The sequence below is a fragment of the Rhinolophus hipposideros genome, assembly GCF_964194185.1.
Source record: "Rhinolophus hipposideros genome assembly, chromosome: 18".
In the NCBI taxonomy this organism is placed as follows: domain Eukaryota; kingdom Metazoa; phylum Chordata; class Mammalia; order Chiroptera; family Rhinolophidae; genus Rhinolophus; species Rhinolophus hipposideros.
In genome coordinates, this window is record NC_138064.1 from 1,344,833 (window position 1) to 1,360,834 (window position 16,002).

General features: G+C 49.4%; 1 protein-coding gene across 1 annotated transcript in view; it reads left to right on the forward strand.

The window, feature by feature from the left end:
• Positions 1-423: 423 nt before the first annotated feature.
• ABCA13 (ATP binding cassette subfamily A member 13) overlaps positions 424-16,002 on the forward strand; it is a gene marked incomplete at its 5' end in the record, with an annotated part of 245,529 nt that continues 229,950 nt past the window's right edge. The window contains 4 exons of the mRNA XM_081079377.1: positions 424-520; positions 565-707; positions 1,896-2,042; positions 7,319-7,470. Coding sequence (XP_080935503.1) covers positions 424-520; positions 565-707; positions 1,896-2,042; positions 7,319-7,470 — 539 coding nt within the window. The remainder of the gene's footprint in view (positions 521-564; positions 708-1,895; positions 2,043-7,318; positions 7,471-16,002) is intronic.

A 16,002-nucleotide genomic window follows, 5' to 3' on the forward strand; every position in this document is an offset into this window, starting at 1 on the left:
ACAGAGGCTGACCAGAGGAAGCGGCCTGGAGGGCAGGGGTCCGACCGGAGCCCCGGGGAGGCTGGCGGTGACTGTCCACTTACAACTCCAGCACACGGTGCAGGACCCCAACTGTCCCTTCTGTCCCCAGGCTACTGCCCTATGCTCCCATCTGTCCCCAGATTCCCCAGCGCCCCAGACTTCAGCTGGATGTTGCCCACCCCCTCCAGGTACATGGCTGCCTGTCAAACCTCAGCTGAGGCCAGAGTGGGTCAGTCTCCTGTGGCCTCCAGCTCACTGAACGGGTTGCTGCCATGTGGCCCCTGGGAGCCAGTGTGCTGTGGACAGAGGCTCACTAATGTGCGTGTCGTCACCTGGCCCCCGCTGGGCTGAGCATGCACAGGACCCATCACCCCAGCTTGTGGGGGCCCCCTCCACGAGGACATGTGGCAAGGCAGAGAGGACTCAGACACTGGGCAACGGACGGCATTTAAACTGAAGAGCACGGTGCTACCAGCCAGAGAAGGGCTGGGCCCCTCAGGTATGGCCTAGAACCTGCACACTGACACCGGTTTCTGGGGCCAGGCAGAGGGAATGGGACTCCCGTGGATGACATTGTTCCCTCTGATGCTGAGGCCACACCGAGGCTCCCAAGTGGGCCTGCGCTGCCCTCTGCTGGCCGTGAGTGGAAGGGCACCTCGCTTATCCCGCAGGTGCCACTTGTGTCCGTAAGTGACTCCTGCCGCCATCACAGGAGTGTGAGGCTGTGCGATGGCCTTGTGGGGGCTGGACAGCAGCCACGTGCAGGGAAGGCCTGCTGAACAAAGTGTTGTTCTGATGGATGAACAGTAACAATTCCACTCCTGTGACAACGGACCGTGTAGGATTAGTTTGGTTTGGTTACCAAGGTGACTCTGGAGCCAACCTTGAAAATGTCCTCAAGCAAGTGTTACCTGGATTTCTCAAGATGACCCCTCCCTCTACCTGCATGGCCACCCCACCTGGTTTCCTGGCCTGGTCCCTGTGTCTTCCTCGCTTCCAGGTGCCAAGGGACCCCTCTGAGCAGGATTAGATGACACCAGTCCAGTGACGTGCTTCGGCAAGTCAGAGAGAACTAGGGACATCACTGGGCTTGTTCCAGTGGAGCTAATCCCCTGGATCTCACAACCAGCGTCACCTGTCTCACCGCACCTTTTCTTTAGTATGATCCTGCGGTACGTGACGTACGTAAGCACTCAGAATGACTGCAAACTCGAATAACGGAGCAGCACTTTGTAACAGGGAAGTGAGTTCATCCAGGTGGGTGAGGTGTTCACGCCCTCACAGGTGGAGCTGCCGGGGCTCTCATGTCTCATGTCCTCACAGCTGGGGCTGTGACACAGGATCCCTGAGGTGGTGTTGCCCCCTCCCACTGACTCGCCGCTGCCGCCCCCTCCAGTCCAGTCTCATCACCCTGACCAGATGCCACCTGACCAGAAGCAGCGAGAGTGAAGACTCGGTTTTGTAAATGGCAATGAGGATAATGAAATGCTGTAGAAGATTCAGTCCGGTCTTACACCTTTACCATTTATCGTGACAGCGCCACTGCAGGCCAGGTGTGGTTGCCTGAGATCCTGGGGCGGGGGGTGGGGGGAGAGGAAACTGTTATTCTATTAATCTGAGTTCATTGAGCATCAGGCCCAGTTTTAAAAACAATGCTATGGTCTCTTTGCTGCACTGACTTCTCAGAACCTTGCAATGCAGGTCTTCTCTTTCCCCTTTTACAGAGGAAGATTCTGGTCCCAGAATGGGGACTTGCCCAGGGTTGCAAAGCAACTCTCAGATTAGGTCCAGGTCTTTCTGTTTGGAAAACTGGTCAGCTGCCCGTGGACAGGCCGCAGACTGAGGGCTGGGGTGACGGCTGTCTTCTTGCCCAGGCTGGCCTCTGCGAGTTTCACCGCGTTGTCCTTTCTGAGGACGAGAATAGGCTTAATGACTATGTAGAGGGCTCGAGCCCCAGGACATCTGCTCTGACCTCGCTGACAGAAGCCCCTGGAAACACGGGAGAGTTCCGTCCCCGGAAGGTGAGTTACCTGTGGACGCACAGTCCGTGTCGTCCCACTGCGTGCTCCAGCTGGTGAGCTTCCCCAACGTCCTCAGTATCTGCGGAGTCCCTTCTTTCTTGGGAGACACGTGATGTCATCGGAGGCTGGCTTTCATTTTGGCCCAGGATGGCCCCACTTGCCTCTTGCTCTCACAGCTGCCCTTTCCCTGTTGTGCAATGGGGAGTGTTCAAGAGAACTTTTAGAAAAAAGGGAAAATCAGGTCTCCCCACAGACATGGGAGTAAATGTGTTAAATATTTTATTCACGTGAGGAAACTATTCTAATGGGTTCAGAACAGAATGGAAAAAGCACAGGTTTATCTGAACCACTGAGGAATGTTGAAATGTATTGCAAACAAAGATGCAAATGAATTTTAGGAAGGGAGGGGCAGGGAGAAGGTACTTAGAATCTCTACTGGTGGGACAGACGGACTGTATCTGTCCATGGGTTACGTGGAGCATACCTCCTGAAAGGGTGTGCTGCAGACACATATAGTTTTCTAGGGAAACAAGGCATTTTTTTTCTACAGAAGAAAACCTAAGAACTGACCCTCAGTTGAGAAGTGCAGCAGAGGGAGTGACACAAGGCGGTGGCTTTACCTGAGCGGCTTTGATTTTTAATTCTTTTTGACACTTACTAGTGATGAGATCTTGTCAGGGCCCTCTCCCTGAGCCTCAGTAACCTCCTATGGAAAGTGGGGTTCCCAGAGCTGAGGAGGGCACAGATCTGACCCTCAGTAAATAGAACCGATTAGTGTTGGCTTGCCAATTATTTTCCACTGCATGTTAAGACAAGTTTATTGACTAATAGATATTAACAAGATCCTGGGCTAACCTTTCTTTTTTGTATTGGGGTACAATAGACATAACATAAAAGCTATCATTGCAATCACCCATAGGTGGACAATGCAGTGGCATTAAATGCTTGTGCAATGTTGTGTAACCATCACAACTATGTACACCCAAAGCTTTTTCGTCACCCCCAACGTAAACTCCACACCCATCTCTTGGTAACTTCTAACTTACCATCTGTCTCTGTGTTTGCTTATTCTAGGTACCTCAGGTAAGTGGACTCATGCAGGATTGATCTTTTTTGTTTGGCTTCACATTGTTTTTAAGGTCCATCCCATTCATATAATAGCACATATTGAAATCACATTCCTGTCTAAGGCTGAGAAATACCTCATTGTCTGTTTATGCCAGTTGTTTCCTCACTCATCCATTGGTGGGCATGTGGGTTGTGTCCGCCTGCTGCCTGTTGTGAATGAGGCTTCCATGAACGTGGGTGTGAGATGTGCACGCAAATCCTGGTCCCTGCTTTCGATTCTTTTGGGGTAGGCTGAGGAGGGGAATTGCTGGGTCATCTGGGAGAAGTTCTACTGAAATTCTTGAGGAACGCTGGCCTGATTTCTCTCTCTAGGCAGGGAAACACTTTGAAAAGCATGGGTCCATCCCGGGAGGTCGTCCTTCCTGGCAGCATGTTTGCTGTGTGCCTCTGCTCGCACCTGTCCCTTCGGGAGTGGGCGAGGCCTCTGAGCATGAATAGAGCCGTCACACAGACCCTGACAAAGGGTGTTGGAAAGCTCCCACCCTGGTGTGTTGCAGTCTACCTCGACAACAGAACACTGAAGCACCTGTGTCCAATGTGAGCTTGGACCTTGTGGGAAGCTGGACGCCTCCCTGTTGCCAGTCGCCCAGGCTGTTGAAAGCCAAAGCTCGTGGGAGGCTTCATTCCCATCTTCTAAACCATCACAGTCATCTACAGCCACATTTCAGAGTTGACTGGGCGCTCAGATTAAATCTGGTGTCTGCGAGCTGTGGGCATGTGACAAGATGGCTGGGAGAGTGCAATGTTCGAAAGTGGCAGTTGGTCTCACTATGCAAAAAGCTGACATAATGGTAAATATGCAACAGGGAGGGTCATGTGAAGCTTGAAATGTTTTCTAGAGAAATTGATAAAGTTTTGTGGCAGATGCCACATAGTTTAAACTGCCCTGTAATGATATGTTACCCTCACACTGTTCTAGGAAGCATATTTCATATTGAAATAAACATAGAGTAACATAGAGAAACATAGAATAGTGAAAAAGAAAAAATTATGCATGACCCTTGTTAAACCAGTAAAGCACACTTTATTCAAGACTATTGCAATAGGTGTAAGGACTACCCACAAAGGGGAGAAAGATGGGGCTCAACTCAGAATACAACAAAGAAAGTGGGGATTTATAGCCAAGAGCAGGGGAGGGGAATGGTTGAGAGCTGGAAAGGCGCAGTATGATATATGTATATATGTATACGTATGGAATTGGCTCAGGTGATAATGGAAGCTAAGAAGTTCCACTGTCTGCCATCTTCAAGCTGGAGAACCAGGAAAGCCAGTGTGTAGTTCAGTCTGTGTCTGAAGGGCTAGGAACCTGAAGCTCTGATGTCTGAGGCGGGAGAAGACGGATGTCCCAGCTCCAGGAGACAGAGGGAATTCACCCTTCCTCTTCCTGTTGTTCCATTCAGGCCCCCAGGGGATTGGATGATGCCGCCCACATTGCTGAGTGTGGATCTCTTTCCTCGGTCCATTGAATCAAAAGCTGAATTCTACCAGAAACACCCTCACAGACACAGCCAGAAGTTGTTTTACCAGCTCTCTGGGCTTCCCTGAGCCTATCAAGTTGACATATCAAGTGAACCTTCACAGAGGGTAGGGTAGTTCTCGATAAATTGGCCTACCAGGATTCTTGCCGAGGGCAGGCCGAAGGTCATCGGACATCATCTGGGGAACGGTGGGGAGTGGGGTGCGTGTGTGAGGAATTTGATTAGATACAGCGGGGGGTTCTGGCAAAACTAAAACTGCGCTCCTTAGGATATGCCAAGTGTGAGGCTTTGATGGGTTCAGAGGAACCTGTCTAGAGTTTGGTCAAGAAAAGTCTTTCTCAGTGGTAGCCAGCTGTGCTGTTGGTGGCATCATTTTTCCCACAAGTTTACCAGCTGGTGTTAACTTTCCCGATTAATGAGCTGCTAGGTCATGACAACAGGCTTTTCATCGACCTTTTGAAATGACCAAAGTAGAAGACCCTCACCCTGAGAAAGACAGAATCTGCTGAGAAGTGGATGCAATGGGGTCAGGTGGGGACCTTACGTTTGCCTGCCCCAGGTGATCACTTCCAGGTCTCAGTCACCTGCCGCTCAGCCATCCGCCCCTCAGGAAGCACTGGGGACCTGACACTGTTCTGGAAGTTTCAGGGTCTAGCCTTGCTGGACCACAGTGGGCCTGCTGACTGCCCTCTGGGACATTTTACACAATACAGCAAGCAGTGACCCATGCAGAACACTGACTGGGAGGGAGCCAGGTGTAGACACAACTGAACACAGGGAGAGGAGGCACAGGAGGGGCTTGTGGGAGGCCAACCTGTGCTGAGGGGTGAGTGGGGGGGCCTCCATGCCGGCCCCAGCCTCCCTCTGCAGCAAACAGCTCAGAAGCAGATGAAGGGAAGGCAACCCACCCCAGGGTTTGACTTTCCCAGTGACCCAAATATAGAGCCTCTGCTGAGCCCCTCTGACCTTAGCTGAACGGAAATCCACGACCAGGGTCGGAGTCTAAAGTCTCTGTGGTGATTGCTGTGGGCATCTGGAAGCACCGTTCCTTTAAAAACGCCCATGTGAATTTATTGTTCTGGACTCTCCCCCACACCCCGAAGCAGGTATGGTCATAGGTACAGCTTCCAGTGGACACAAGGCAGCAAGGCGAAGGGAGTCTGCTGCTCCCTGGCTCCAGGCGAGCTCCCAACACCACACAGTCAGGAAACTCTTGCAAATTTAAACAGGTTCCTGCACTCCAGAACTCGTGGAACTTCTCATCTGTGCTCATCCTACAAAATAACACATATTAGAATAAAAGGTAAAAATAATGTTTGTCGTGCAGGGTGTCAGATGGGGTCTCTGGTCCCGCTCCCCACATAAGAACTCAGGACATGGTGAGGCCACAAAGGAACACCCACAGAGCCATAGGTAGGGGAGTCATACCACTATAGTCTCGCTGGCGGCTGGGCTGGAGACACAGGAAGCAGGAGCCACACTGTTCGCAACCCTCACGGCACCACTTGCAGGCTCAGCCACCATCTTGCTAGCCCCCAATTTTCTTCTAGCATAGCCACAGCAGTTATATTACTGGCCAATGGCTCACTGGTTACAGCTGACGGCCAACTAGCCACAGCTGATGGCCATTTACTACCTGAGCCAGCACCTTTCTATGTGAGGCCGAGAGCCTGGAAACTGCACTCCTGGCTCTGTCCCCACAGTGTTCTTTTGCAAAGCAGGTTTGCAGGATAATTGAGGCAATTCCTCTGCTGAAGCCTGTGCCCGTTTCCTGTTGCAAAAGCCTTTCATGGAGGGTGCATAGCTTGTGGAAATCGCTTTGTGAAACGGAAGACCACAGGCTCTGGTGGCTGGTTGCTGCTGTTTCCCTGACCACAGCCCCGGGGTGGGGGCAGGGGTGCAGGAACTCAGGAGCCTCGGCCTCAGGACGGTGGAGCAACCGCCCCCTAGCTGAACCCATCCAGCCCCATAAGATTACGGTGTACAGGAATCACGCAGGGTCCAGAGCAGCCCACAGCCTAGCTGACTCCAGCCGGCCTCCAGGAAGGTGCAGGAGGGACCGCCTGTGGCTGCTCACCGAGCTTTGCCACAGCCTCTCTCGGCATCAGATGAGTCCCAGATGGGAGAGGGGCTGCCCGGTCCTGCCTTATTGGTTTCAGCTGGGTTTACTCAGGTTCCCTGCTCTGCCTGAGGCTCCCCCCCTGCCCTCTGACGCTCGGGTCCCAGCCCTTTGGGGGAAATGGGTGAAGCAGGGGTATTGGGGGGTTGTGACAGCACAGCTGACCTTGAGCCACCCTCGCTCCGTCCCCCCAGACCAACAGGGCTGCCGTCTCCTTTCCCTTTGCTCTCTCGGGGATGGAGACTGTGGGGTCGGCGGCGGGAGAGGAGTCATTCCCTCCAGTTAGCATCAGGGCGAGGGGGTCAGTGCTGAGAGTGAGCGCTCATTCGCACGCTCGGTGCCGTGTGCCCTGGGAAGTAACTGTGCAGGGAGGGGCCTCCTGTACCCACCCCCCCCACTGGACGGCTGTGGAAAGGTGAGATTTCTCAACAGGTCCTCGGCGGGAGGGTCCCCACGCCGCCTCCTTCAGTCTCCCGCCCCAATCCGCCTTGCATCACACACTTTGTTGGGCTTGACTAACGCGCAGGCCTTGGCCCGCCCGCACATATAAGGCCGACGCCGGCCTCCCCACCGAGCAGCAGCAGCATGGGGCCGGCCGCGCGCCAGTTGAGAGCCTTGCTCTGGAAGAACTGGCTCTGCAGGCTCAGGCAACCGGTGAGTGCGCGCTGCCTGGCCCCCGGGCCCAGGGCTGGGGCGGCGGGTGGTGCCGGGCAGGACCTGTGCTCAGGGCCCAGGCGCCTGACCCCTCAGGACCAGTGCAAAACCGAGCCCGTGGCGTTTTGTCAGAACAGGCCTAATTTAGAAAAACTGAAAAAAAAAAAGTGGAATTTGAGCTCTAATTGGTGTTTTGGGCATCTTGTAAAATCTAAGCTGCAAATCTTCTGGTTGAAGGGACGAGGCGCAAAATGCAATTTACTCATAAATAGTAAGTTCCCAGCGCCCACTGCAGAGCCAGAGGCTGCAGCCCATGTCCCCAGGGCTGGCAGCGTAGCCTTTCATGTCAAAGCGTCAGTGTTGATTCACAGCCCTTGGAACTGTACCCAGAGGCACTGCCAAGGTCTCTAAGTGGATGGAATCGCTCAAACCAGCCGTGGGCTAAAGCCTGGTAAATACCCTGTAAACTGCCGTCTAACCACGTGGAAACCGATGGCTTGTTACCAGGAGCCATCCTTTACTATGGAGGCTGCTGGGTTAACAATTAACCCCTGAACAGGTCCCTCAGTAGATGTAGACCGGCATAACGTCTACATAATTTCTGAGTTTAAGGTCCATGCGTAGCAAGTGGGGTTTTTCTGCTGACCACTGCTTCTGTTTGAAGAAATTCAGTAACTGACATTGAATTCCATTTTTCTGAATTCTCATTTTCTTTATTTCCTCTTCAAAATAAGGTCAATGTTAAGGGGGATTTTTTCCTTTTCATGGGACGATCTTCAGGGTGAGAGCAATTCCAGCTGGAACTTTGCACCAAAGTTCTAAGGTCGGGAAGGAACCAGAGAGACTTCTGTTCTTGATCGTTGGGGCACCGGTGGACGTGTAGGTGTTTTTCAGTTTGCGAACAGTGTATTTTATTGACATGGTTTGTTTTGGGGGAACTAAGTCTGTTTCCTTGTGGGAGGTCAGTTTCCCAGCACCACTCTGTGCCTGCTTTTAGTTATCAACTCAGTTAAACCTCAGAGCGGCTCCGTCTCCCCTTCACTGTCAGACACTTGAGTTGTTTCAGTATTGCCTCGAGTGTTGATGCTACTAAGACAAATGTGCTTATCAGAAATATTTCATTCATTATTTATTTGATGACCACTTATTTAAATGACTCCTCACCCCGTCCTTTGCCTTATCTTTCTACTTAGTATTTATTGATCGCCTCATACCACAGGTACACCTATTTGCTAATTTCCTCCGGAACCCAGGGCAGGTTGTCAGCTCCATGAGAGCAGGGAGTTTTTCTGATTTGGTCACCAGTGTATTTGGCCAGCACCCAGAACAGTGCCTGGCACTTAGTAGGTGTTTGATATTTGTTGAATGAGTGCGTGAAGTAATACAAGCTTTACTGCATCTCTGCTATATGCTGATGCCAGGTGAACCAGGCACATGAGTGCCCAGCCTTCCCAGACTGTGGTTCTGGCCGAGAGAAGCACCGGGATATACAAGGACATAGCTGTTGTGTTTCCCCGAAAATAAGACCTCGCCAGACCATCAGCTCTAATGCGTCTTTTGGAGCAAAAATTAATATAAGACCCGGTCTAATTTTACTTATATGAGACCCGGTCTTATATTAATATTTGCTCCGAAAGACGCATTAGAGCTGATGGTCTGGCGAGGTCCCATTTTCGGGGAAACTCGGTAGTGAGCCCCCTTCTGGGGACACGTCCTGCAGATGTCCACGCACACATGTGGTGTTTGCACAGGTTATTTGTTACAGTTCCACTCGTAACAGCAAAGGAGAAGCAACATGGGGTTCCACGCAGAGACTGGCTCCACACCCCCGCCCTGCTGCTTACTAGTTTACTCGGCTGGGCAGATTTCTTTTTCTAAATTTCTTTTTCAAGTACAGTTGACATACAACGCTGTATGAATTTCAGGTGTATAACAGTGATTAGACATTTCTATATCTTACGAAGTGACCCCCCCATAAGTCCGAGACCCACCTGGCCCCTTACAGTTCTTACAGGATTACTGACCCTCTTCCCTGTGTGGCACTTTACATTCCCATGACTTTTATAACTGGCAGTTTGTACTTCCTAATCCCTTCCTCTTGGTTTTCCTCCCTGCAAAATGAGTTAGTGCTTGGTAGTGGCCGGCCTACGCGTGGGAGCTGTTTTCTTATTTGGCCAAAGCTTTTGGACGGTGGAAATGGATGGCCTCTGACATTGGAGGGAGCCAGCCCGGAGTGTGGGGAGAGGAGAGAGGGTGACCCGAGGCTTCTTGCAAAGATGGGTTAGGAGCCCCCAGGGGAATGGGAGTGGGTTCTCATCTCCTCATGCTGTCACATTGGAAGTACGGTCTTTAAACTGACCTGTTTTTCATAGCTTCCTCCTGTTTTCTGATGATTCTCTGTAAATTCTTCATTTCTGCAGCTTTCTGACTATGGAAATGGGGTGGTGGCATAAACTGTAGGAAGACCAATCTGACCGGGTGATTAAACGACCACTTATATGTGTTTATTTAGTGAATAAGATTCAGGCACTACTTGTAAGATGAGTATACTATTGAAGGAAACTTGTCTGCTTTTATGTTTATTTAAAAAGACCTCTTCATTTTACTGTATTTTATTATAGTTCCTTTAGAAAACATTTTATTATGGACATTTCAGACAGAAAAATAAAAAGAAGAGTGTTGACTGGATGACTAGTACTCATCCTATTTGTCTTCATACTTAGCTTTATAGATTGTTGAAATTCCGCTCTTAGAAAAAATTAGTTTAAATAGAAGAATGTTTTTGTAACTATTTTAATACCACTTTTTTTTTGCTTCTTGAGTTTTATTTATTGGGCAAACAGCACTCTAACACTAAGGAAAGCTTTAAAGATCATCTAAAGTTCCATTATCCTAGTGCATCTGCTACTTTTATGCTTTTCTTGTCATTAGGCAAGAATAGAATGCAATATTTTTTCATAATTAAAACCACAGGTTTTTGCGCCCCCCCCCCCTGCCCCCACGGAAGCCCGACATTTCAGAGGTCGCTGTTTGGTCTCCTAGGTGATAGCTCTGCACCTGATCAATTGCACAGGGTGGTTTGCGCAGCCATTTCCTCAGGTCGGGCATTCAGGTTCTCATTGTGAATGACATCTTTATGTGTGAAGGATGCCTCTTCTACTGGATGTTTTCTCTGGAATGAACTTCCTGGAGCGGGGTTTCTGCTCAGAGGGAAGGACACCTGCGTCTGAGCAGTTGGTGCCAGCTGACAGTGTCCCAGGAGCGTCCCCACGGGCATCCAGCAAGGTCATCAGCACTGGCTGACACCCCTGGCCGGAGCCATGCTTTCCACACGAGCTTACAGCTCATTCATTTCCTTCTAACTGTAAATCAGTCTGACTCATTCTTTCTCATTTGAGCAATTCAGTACCAGCACCGATGAGAAAATCACATCAGCCAAGTGTCTGTGTCTCGGAGGTCTCTTGCTTCTGCAGCTCTGGAGTTTGACACTGCAGAGAGGAGCTGACCCAGAGCCTGCCCACTGGGTGGCACAGTCCCGCAGCCCCTCATGTCATGCAGCGGTGACGTTTGCAGGTCACGGTGCCTCCCATCTCCTGCATGTGTGAAAATCTTCCTCTCTGTCTGCACCTGGTGTCCTATGGCTGTGCCGTCCCTACCCCCAGTTGGACAGGGCTCTGATTCCCTACTCCATCGAGGAAAGGTGATGCAGGCCTCTTGGGTTTGGTGGACTTTCCCTGAGGACTTTGATTGGAGCTGAGGTTAATCCTAAAAACCCGTGGCCTTCTCCCAGCTGTGGGTCATTAGAGGCTGATGGAAACAACAAAAGTCTGCTGGCCACCATCTCAGTAGGAACACACTGCTGCCTGTTGCCCTTGCATTCCAGATCCCTCCCCACACGTAAACCTCCATATTCTCGCTTTAAAAGGCCACACTTTCTCTTAGATACAAACACAAACTATGGTGTCTTCACCACGGAGTCCCCTTCTGTCTCCGCTCCACACTGGTGCGCTCTCCACTCAACACAAAGCAAATTCAAACCCACCCTCCCTCCCATTAGAGAATCCCCAGTAAGCCCACCTCACCCAGGCTGCACCTCACTCTTCATGTCCACCTCCTTGCCATCTACCTTAGGGCCTGGTCCTTAGAACACCACCTGGGAAACCACTTTTGTTTTCTTTAACATGCAGGGAACGAATTCTCAGGCTGAGTTCCAATTACTTCAAACCTCAGCTTTTGTGTGTATGTGCATGTGTGTGTTCCTTTTATACGACCAAAAAACCCCCTTATTTCTTTGAGATTTTTGGCCACCACTGAATTCAGGTGCTAAAAGTCTAGTTTAATGTTAAAGAATAATTTCCTTTAGAAACTATTAAGATGCTGGCCATGACTTCTGTATTTTTCTGAAATTGTAGAAAGTTACAGATGTCAAACCCCAGAAGTCAGGTAGCTCTTAGTTCTTTTGGAAATTGTTTAGGCCTTAGAGATTGATTATTGCTGGTTTTGTATAATTACAAGTTATTAACTGTTTGTTGTCAGATTTGCTATGAAGGTCAGCTAAGGGTGTGAGTGGAAATTGAGAGGTGAAAGGTCAGGAGCCTGCCATCTCTGAGAGGCAGGTTGGAAAATAGATTGAAAAGTGGCTTCTGACACGATGCTGCAGTTGTGTATTTATAAAAAATAGCAGAATAACTTTATAGTAGAGAAAAACAAACATTAACTGTATTAACACACTGATAGTGCAAGTGTTGCTAAAGGGTTATAGGAATAATGACCTGTAAGTGGTTTTAGGAATAAAAAGGTTCCACGGAAAGTCGCTGGCATGGACTGTTGGTGCTGAAAGGGGGCTGAGGTTCATTCACCAATATTTGAGTTGGAGTCTTGTTAAGTCAAGACGAGGGCTGTCCCCGGGCCCAGCAGGCATTTGGGCTGCATCAGCTCCCACCCACAGAGGGTGGTGGTTAGTCAGCTCAGCATCACGGTTCCTGGTTGGAAGTGTTCAGTGCCGCTGTGGGCAGGCAGGGTCCTCCTGAGGCCTCACGCCCCGGCACGTGGACGCCATCTTCTCCCTGTCCTCACATGGTCGTATATTTTTAATGTAAGACCGGTCTAATTTTACTTATATGAGACCCGGTCTTGTATTAATTTTTGCTCCGAAAGACGCATTAGAGCTGATGGTCTGGCTAGGTCCTATTTTCGAGGAAACTCGGTAGTGAGCCCCCTTCTGGGGACACGTCCTGCAGATGTCCACGCACACATGTGGTGTTTACACAGGTTATTTGTCAGGAACGTGCTCCAACCTTCAGCTTTAGCTGCTTCTTCCTCTCACGCTCTCACAAAGGGCAGGTGACTCCGCAAACCACCAGCACAGAGGCAGCTTTGAGGGGTAGTGGAGAAAGCCTTGTCCAGAGAAAGGGCGGTGTTCAGTCTCGTTGGGCTGTAAGCGTCTCTCTCTCCGGCCTCTTTGCCTGAGTTTAAGAACAGAATATCCAGTCTTTCAAAGGCATGGAAAACCGATTGGATTTCAAGAACAAGGCGCCCAGTTGTCAAGGTGAAAAGAAAAAGGCATTCTCTTTATATTGCTCTTTAGCTGAAATTGTTTTCGGCACATTGGTGAGAACATTGCAAGACCATCAGAAGGCTAGGTCTGGAAGATTCTATGTAGGGTGGTGGATGTGTGGCTCTGAAAAGCACCCAAAAAGAAAAGCCAGAGACCTCTTTTCCTCCTCCGGGGGGTGTGGGTCTCACTGGCCATCCTGGAGTAAGTTACTTACTTTGGCCCAGACAGGCCTGGGTTTTTCAATTGCAGAAAAGATTGAAAAACAAACAAACAAGAAAAAACACCTCCTAGTAATGGTAACTCCGGAGAGCAGAGGTATTGGTGACCTTGGGGCGTGTGTAATGAGGTTATACTGCTGGCTGAGCTGTCTGCTGGGGAACCTTCTAGACTAACCTGGGCTCTGAGGGCTGCTTTGTCTCAGGTCACTCTGTGTCTCCCACTGGGTGCATGCCTCCTCTGTCTCTGCTCCCCACCCTTGGGAATGCTTCCTTCCTGGGCTGCCTGCTTTGGCTAAATCAGTGCTCACCCCAGGAGGGTCACCACCAGTCCAGTCTGACCCTGGTTTCTGGTGCACCCAGGGCCAGGTGGCTGGGGTTTGTCCCTGGACGGCTCTCAGGCACGCGGCATCCTTCAGGTTTGAGGCTGCAGCTCCTGGCAGTCTGACTGTGGACCCTAATGCCCGTTCCTCCATGCCGATTTTGGAAAATTACCGTTCCTCAGAGACTGAAGGGAAGATGGAGGAGGCATGGCGCCAAAGCCCATCTTGCCCTTTGGCTTAGCTGGTAAGACCCCTGCTGAGTGTGGGAAATGGGGGCTGCTACACAGGGTCAGACATGAAACTTAAAACAGTGTTGTGCTGTGACCTCGGTGACCCTGAGAGCACAGGGTCTCCCCTCTGCCCCATTTCCTTTCGTTTGTACTTTGGTCACATCTGCTGAGCCCTGTGGGGTCAGTGTCTTCTCTCTCGCAGGTCAACACCTTCTTTAGACCAGGGTCCCGGGCTTGTTGGGTCTCACAGCCGTGGTGTGTCGTCATTTAGGGGACTGAAGTCGCTGTCCATCTCTCCGTTCCTGCTACCCGTCAGGGCTTCTTTTCAGAAGGGCTGGACAAGTCCCATGTCACCACCTGGTGTGCCAGTGTGACGTTCTCCTGGCCTTGTGGTCATGTGGCATGAGTGGTCTGTTTTGCAAGTTCAGTACATGTGCAATGGCAAATTAAGGTTTCTTTAATTTTCCATTTTGAGAGGTTAGTGCAAGAAGGAATAGTTTTAAAATGTGTCGTTCCTTAGATAAATTGCCCATCAAATTTTTTTCTGAGTTCAAATTAGAGGCCTGGTGACTTTCTTTTGCTGGTTGGTTATCGAGAGCTTGCTACATGTATCATAAGTATTTCCCCAGTTAGCTGTTCTTTATTTGTTTGTTTCCTTATTTTTTATTGTTCTGATTTAATTTATGAATTATAAAGAGGAATGAGAAATAATCTTATAATACCATCTTTCTTTGCCTTTTATCATTTCAAAACTGGGAATTCTCCTTCACTCATCCATAGGCTTGATGAGTATTCTAAAAACTCTCTCCTAGTTTTTCTACAATTAAATTTACTCTGTTTTACACTTCCATCCACTTACAGTGCACTTTTGAGTACTATGTAAGGCTTGAGTTTATGTTTTTACAAAAATCTGAATTCAGGTGGCCTGACTCCATTGTTGGATTCTTCCTTGCCTTGTACCAAAAAGGTTATCTGGTCCTTTATCTTTTGAAACACAGTAGAGGCTACTGTTGGACTTTGCCTTTCATTGATCCAGATTTCTAGTTCTGTACCAGTTTCATTTTTCAAAGCGTCTATACTTTATAATATGTTCTAGTATTTTATAAGGTTAGAATCTTTCATAGCTCTTCTTTTCCTTCAGGATTTTCTTTGCTTTTGGAACATATTTGCTCACCCATTATTTTTTAGAACCATTTTGAATTAAAAATTATTCCAGTTGGTATTTTGATTAAATTGCATTCAGTGTGGACTGGAAGTCAGGAAGAGGGGGCATCTCAGTCTTTCTCTCACGCTCGCCCTGCAGTCACCGTGGGCGATCACTTTCCCTATGGCTAGAGCGTGCCATGCCTGAACACACATGTCCTCCCCTTCCTATCTCCTGTGACCTTCGCCTCCTTTCTGCTGTAGCCGTATGTGTGCACTGGACTTCATCACGGCAGGAAACAATGCCGGAATCACTTTTTCGGTATGTATTTTAGACACTTTCTCAATTGTTTCCTTATAAAAAAAATCCACTGAATTGGAATCTTTGGGTTGAAGAGTCTGCACTTGTACAACATTGAAATATACTGCTGACCTGACTTCTGGAAAGGCTACCCCAGTGTTCACCGCCTCCCAGTGTTCTCATTGAACTTGGACGGGCTGTGTGCTCATCTTTGAGTCCTTGAAGGAAGAAGTCATCCCTCACTCATTTTTATAACTTACTCCAAAGTCTCCCACCTTGTGCTGGAAAGTATAGGTGCTAAATGAATGTTTTGTGAATGAATGTTGAGAGAAAAGCAATTGTTTTTCAATATAAAGCTAAAAATCAAACAAACGAAGAAAAAAATAAAAGAAAAGGGAGAGCGTTTATCCATTTCTTCCTCTCAGTACCAGCTAACCCAGTAGCCGACATAAAGGTTTGCAGAGGGTCCCATTGGGGAGGAGTTGGGGCTCTGCTGAGCCGTCTTTGGAAGTCCCAGCTCAGAACTGTGATGGGTAGAGGCCGATCAATTTTGCCAATATTTGCTATTTGCTTCTGACTCATGTTCGTTTGAACCCACTTTTCTTATAGTATTTTATAGCAGGAACCTCATAATACTCTGGGAAAGTCTCCTCCTTTGAGAGGCTGGCAGCCACAGAAAGGAGGGCCCTACAGCGACACAATAGAATTTTATGCTTACTGCCAAGCCCTTTGTGTCCAAGGGCTGGGCCCCAGAATAATTACATCCTTCACTCAGCTTCCTTGATATTCTAAACTCCCGATGTTTCCTCCTC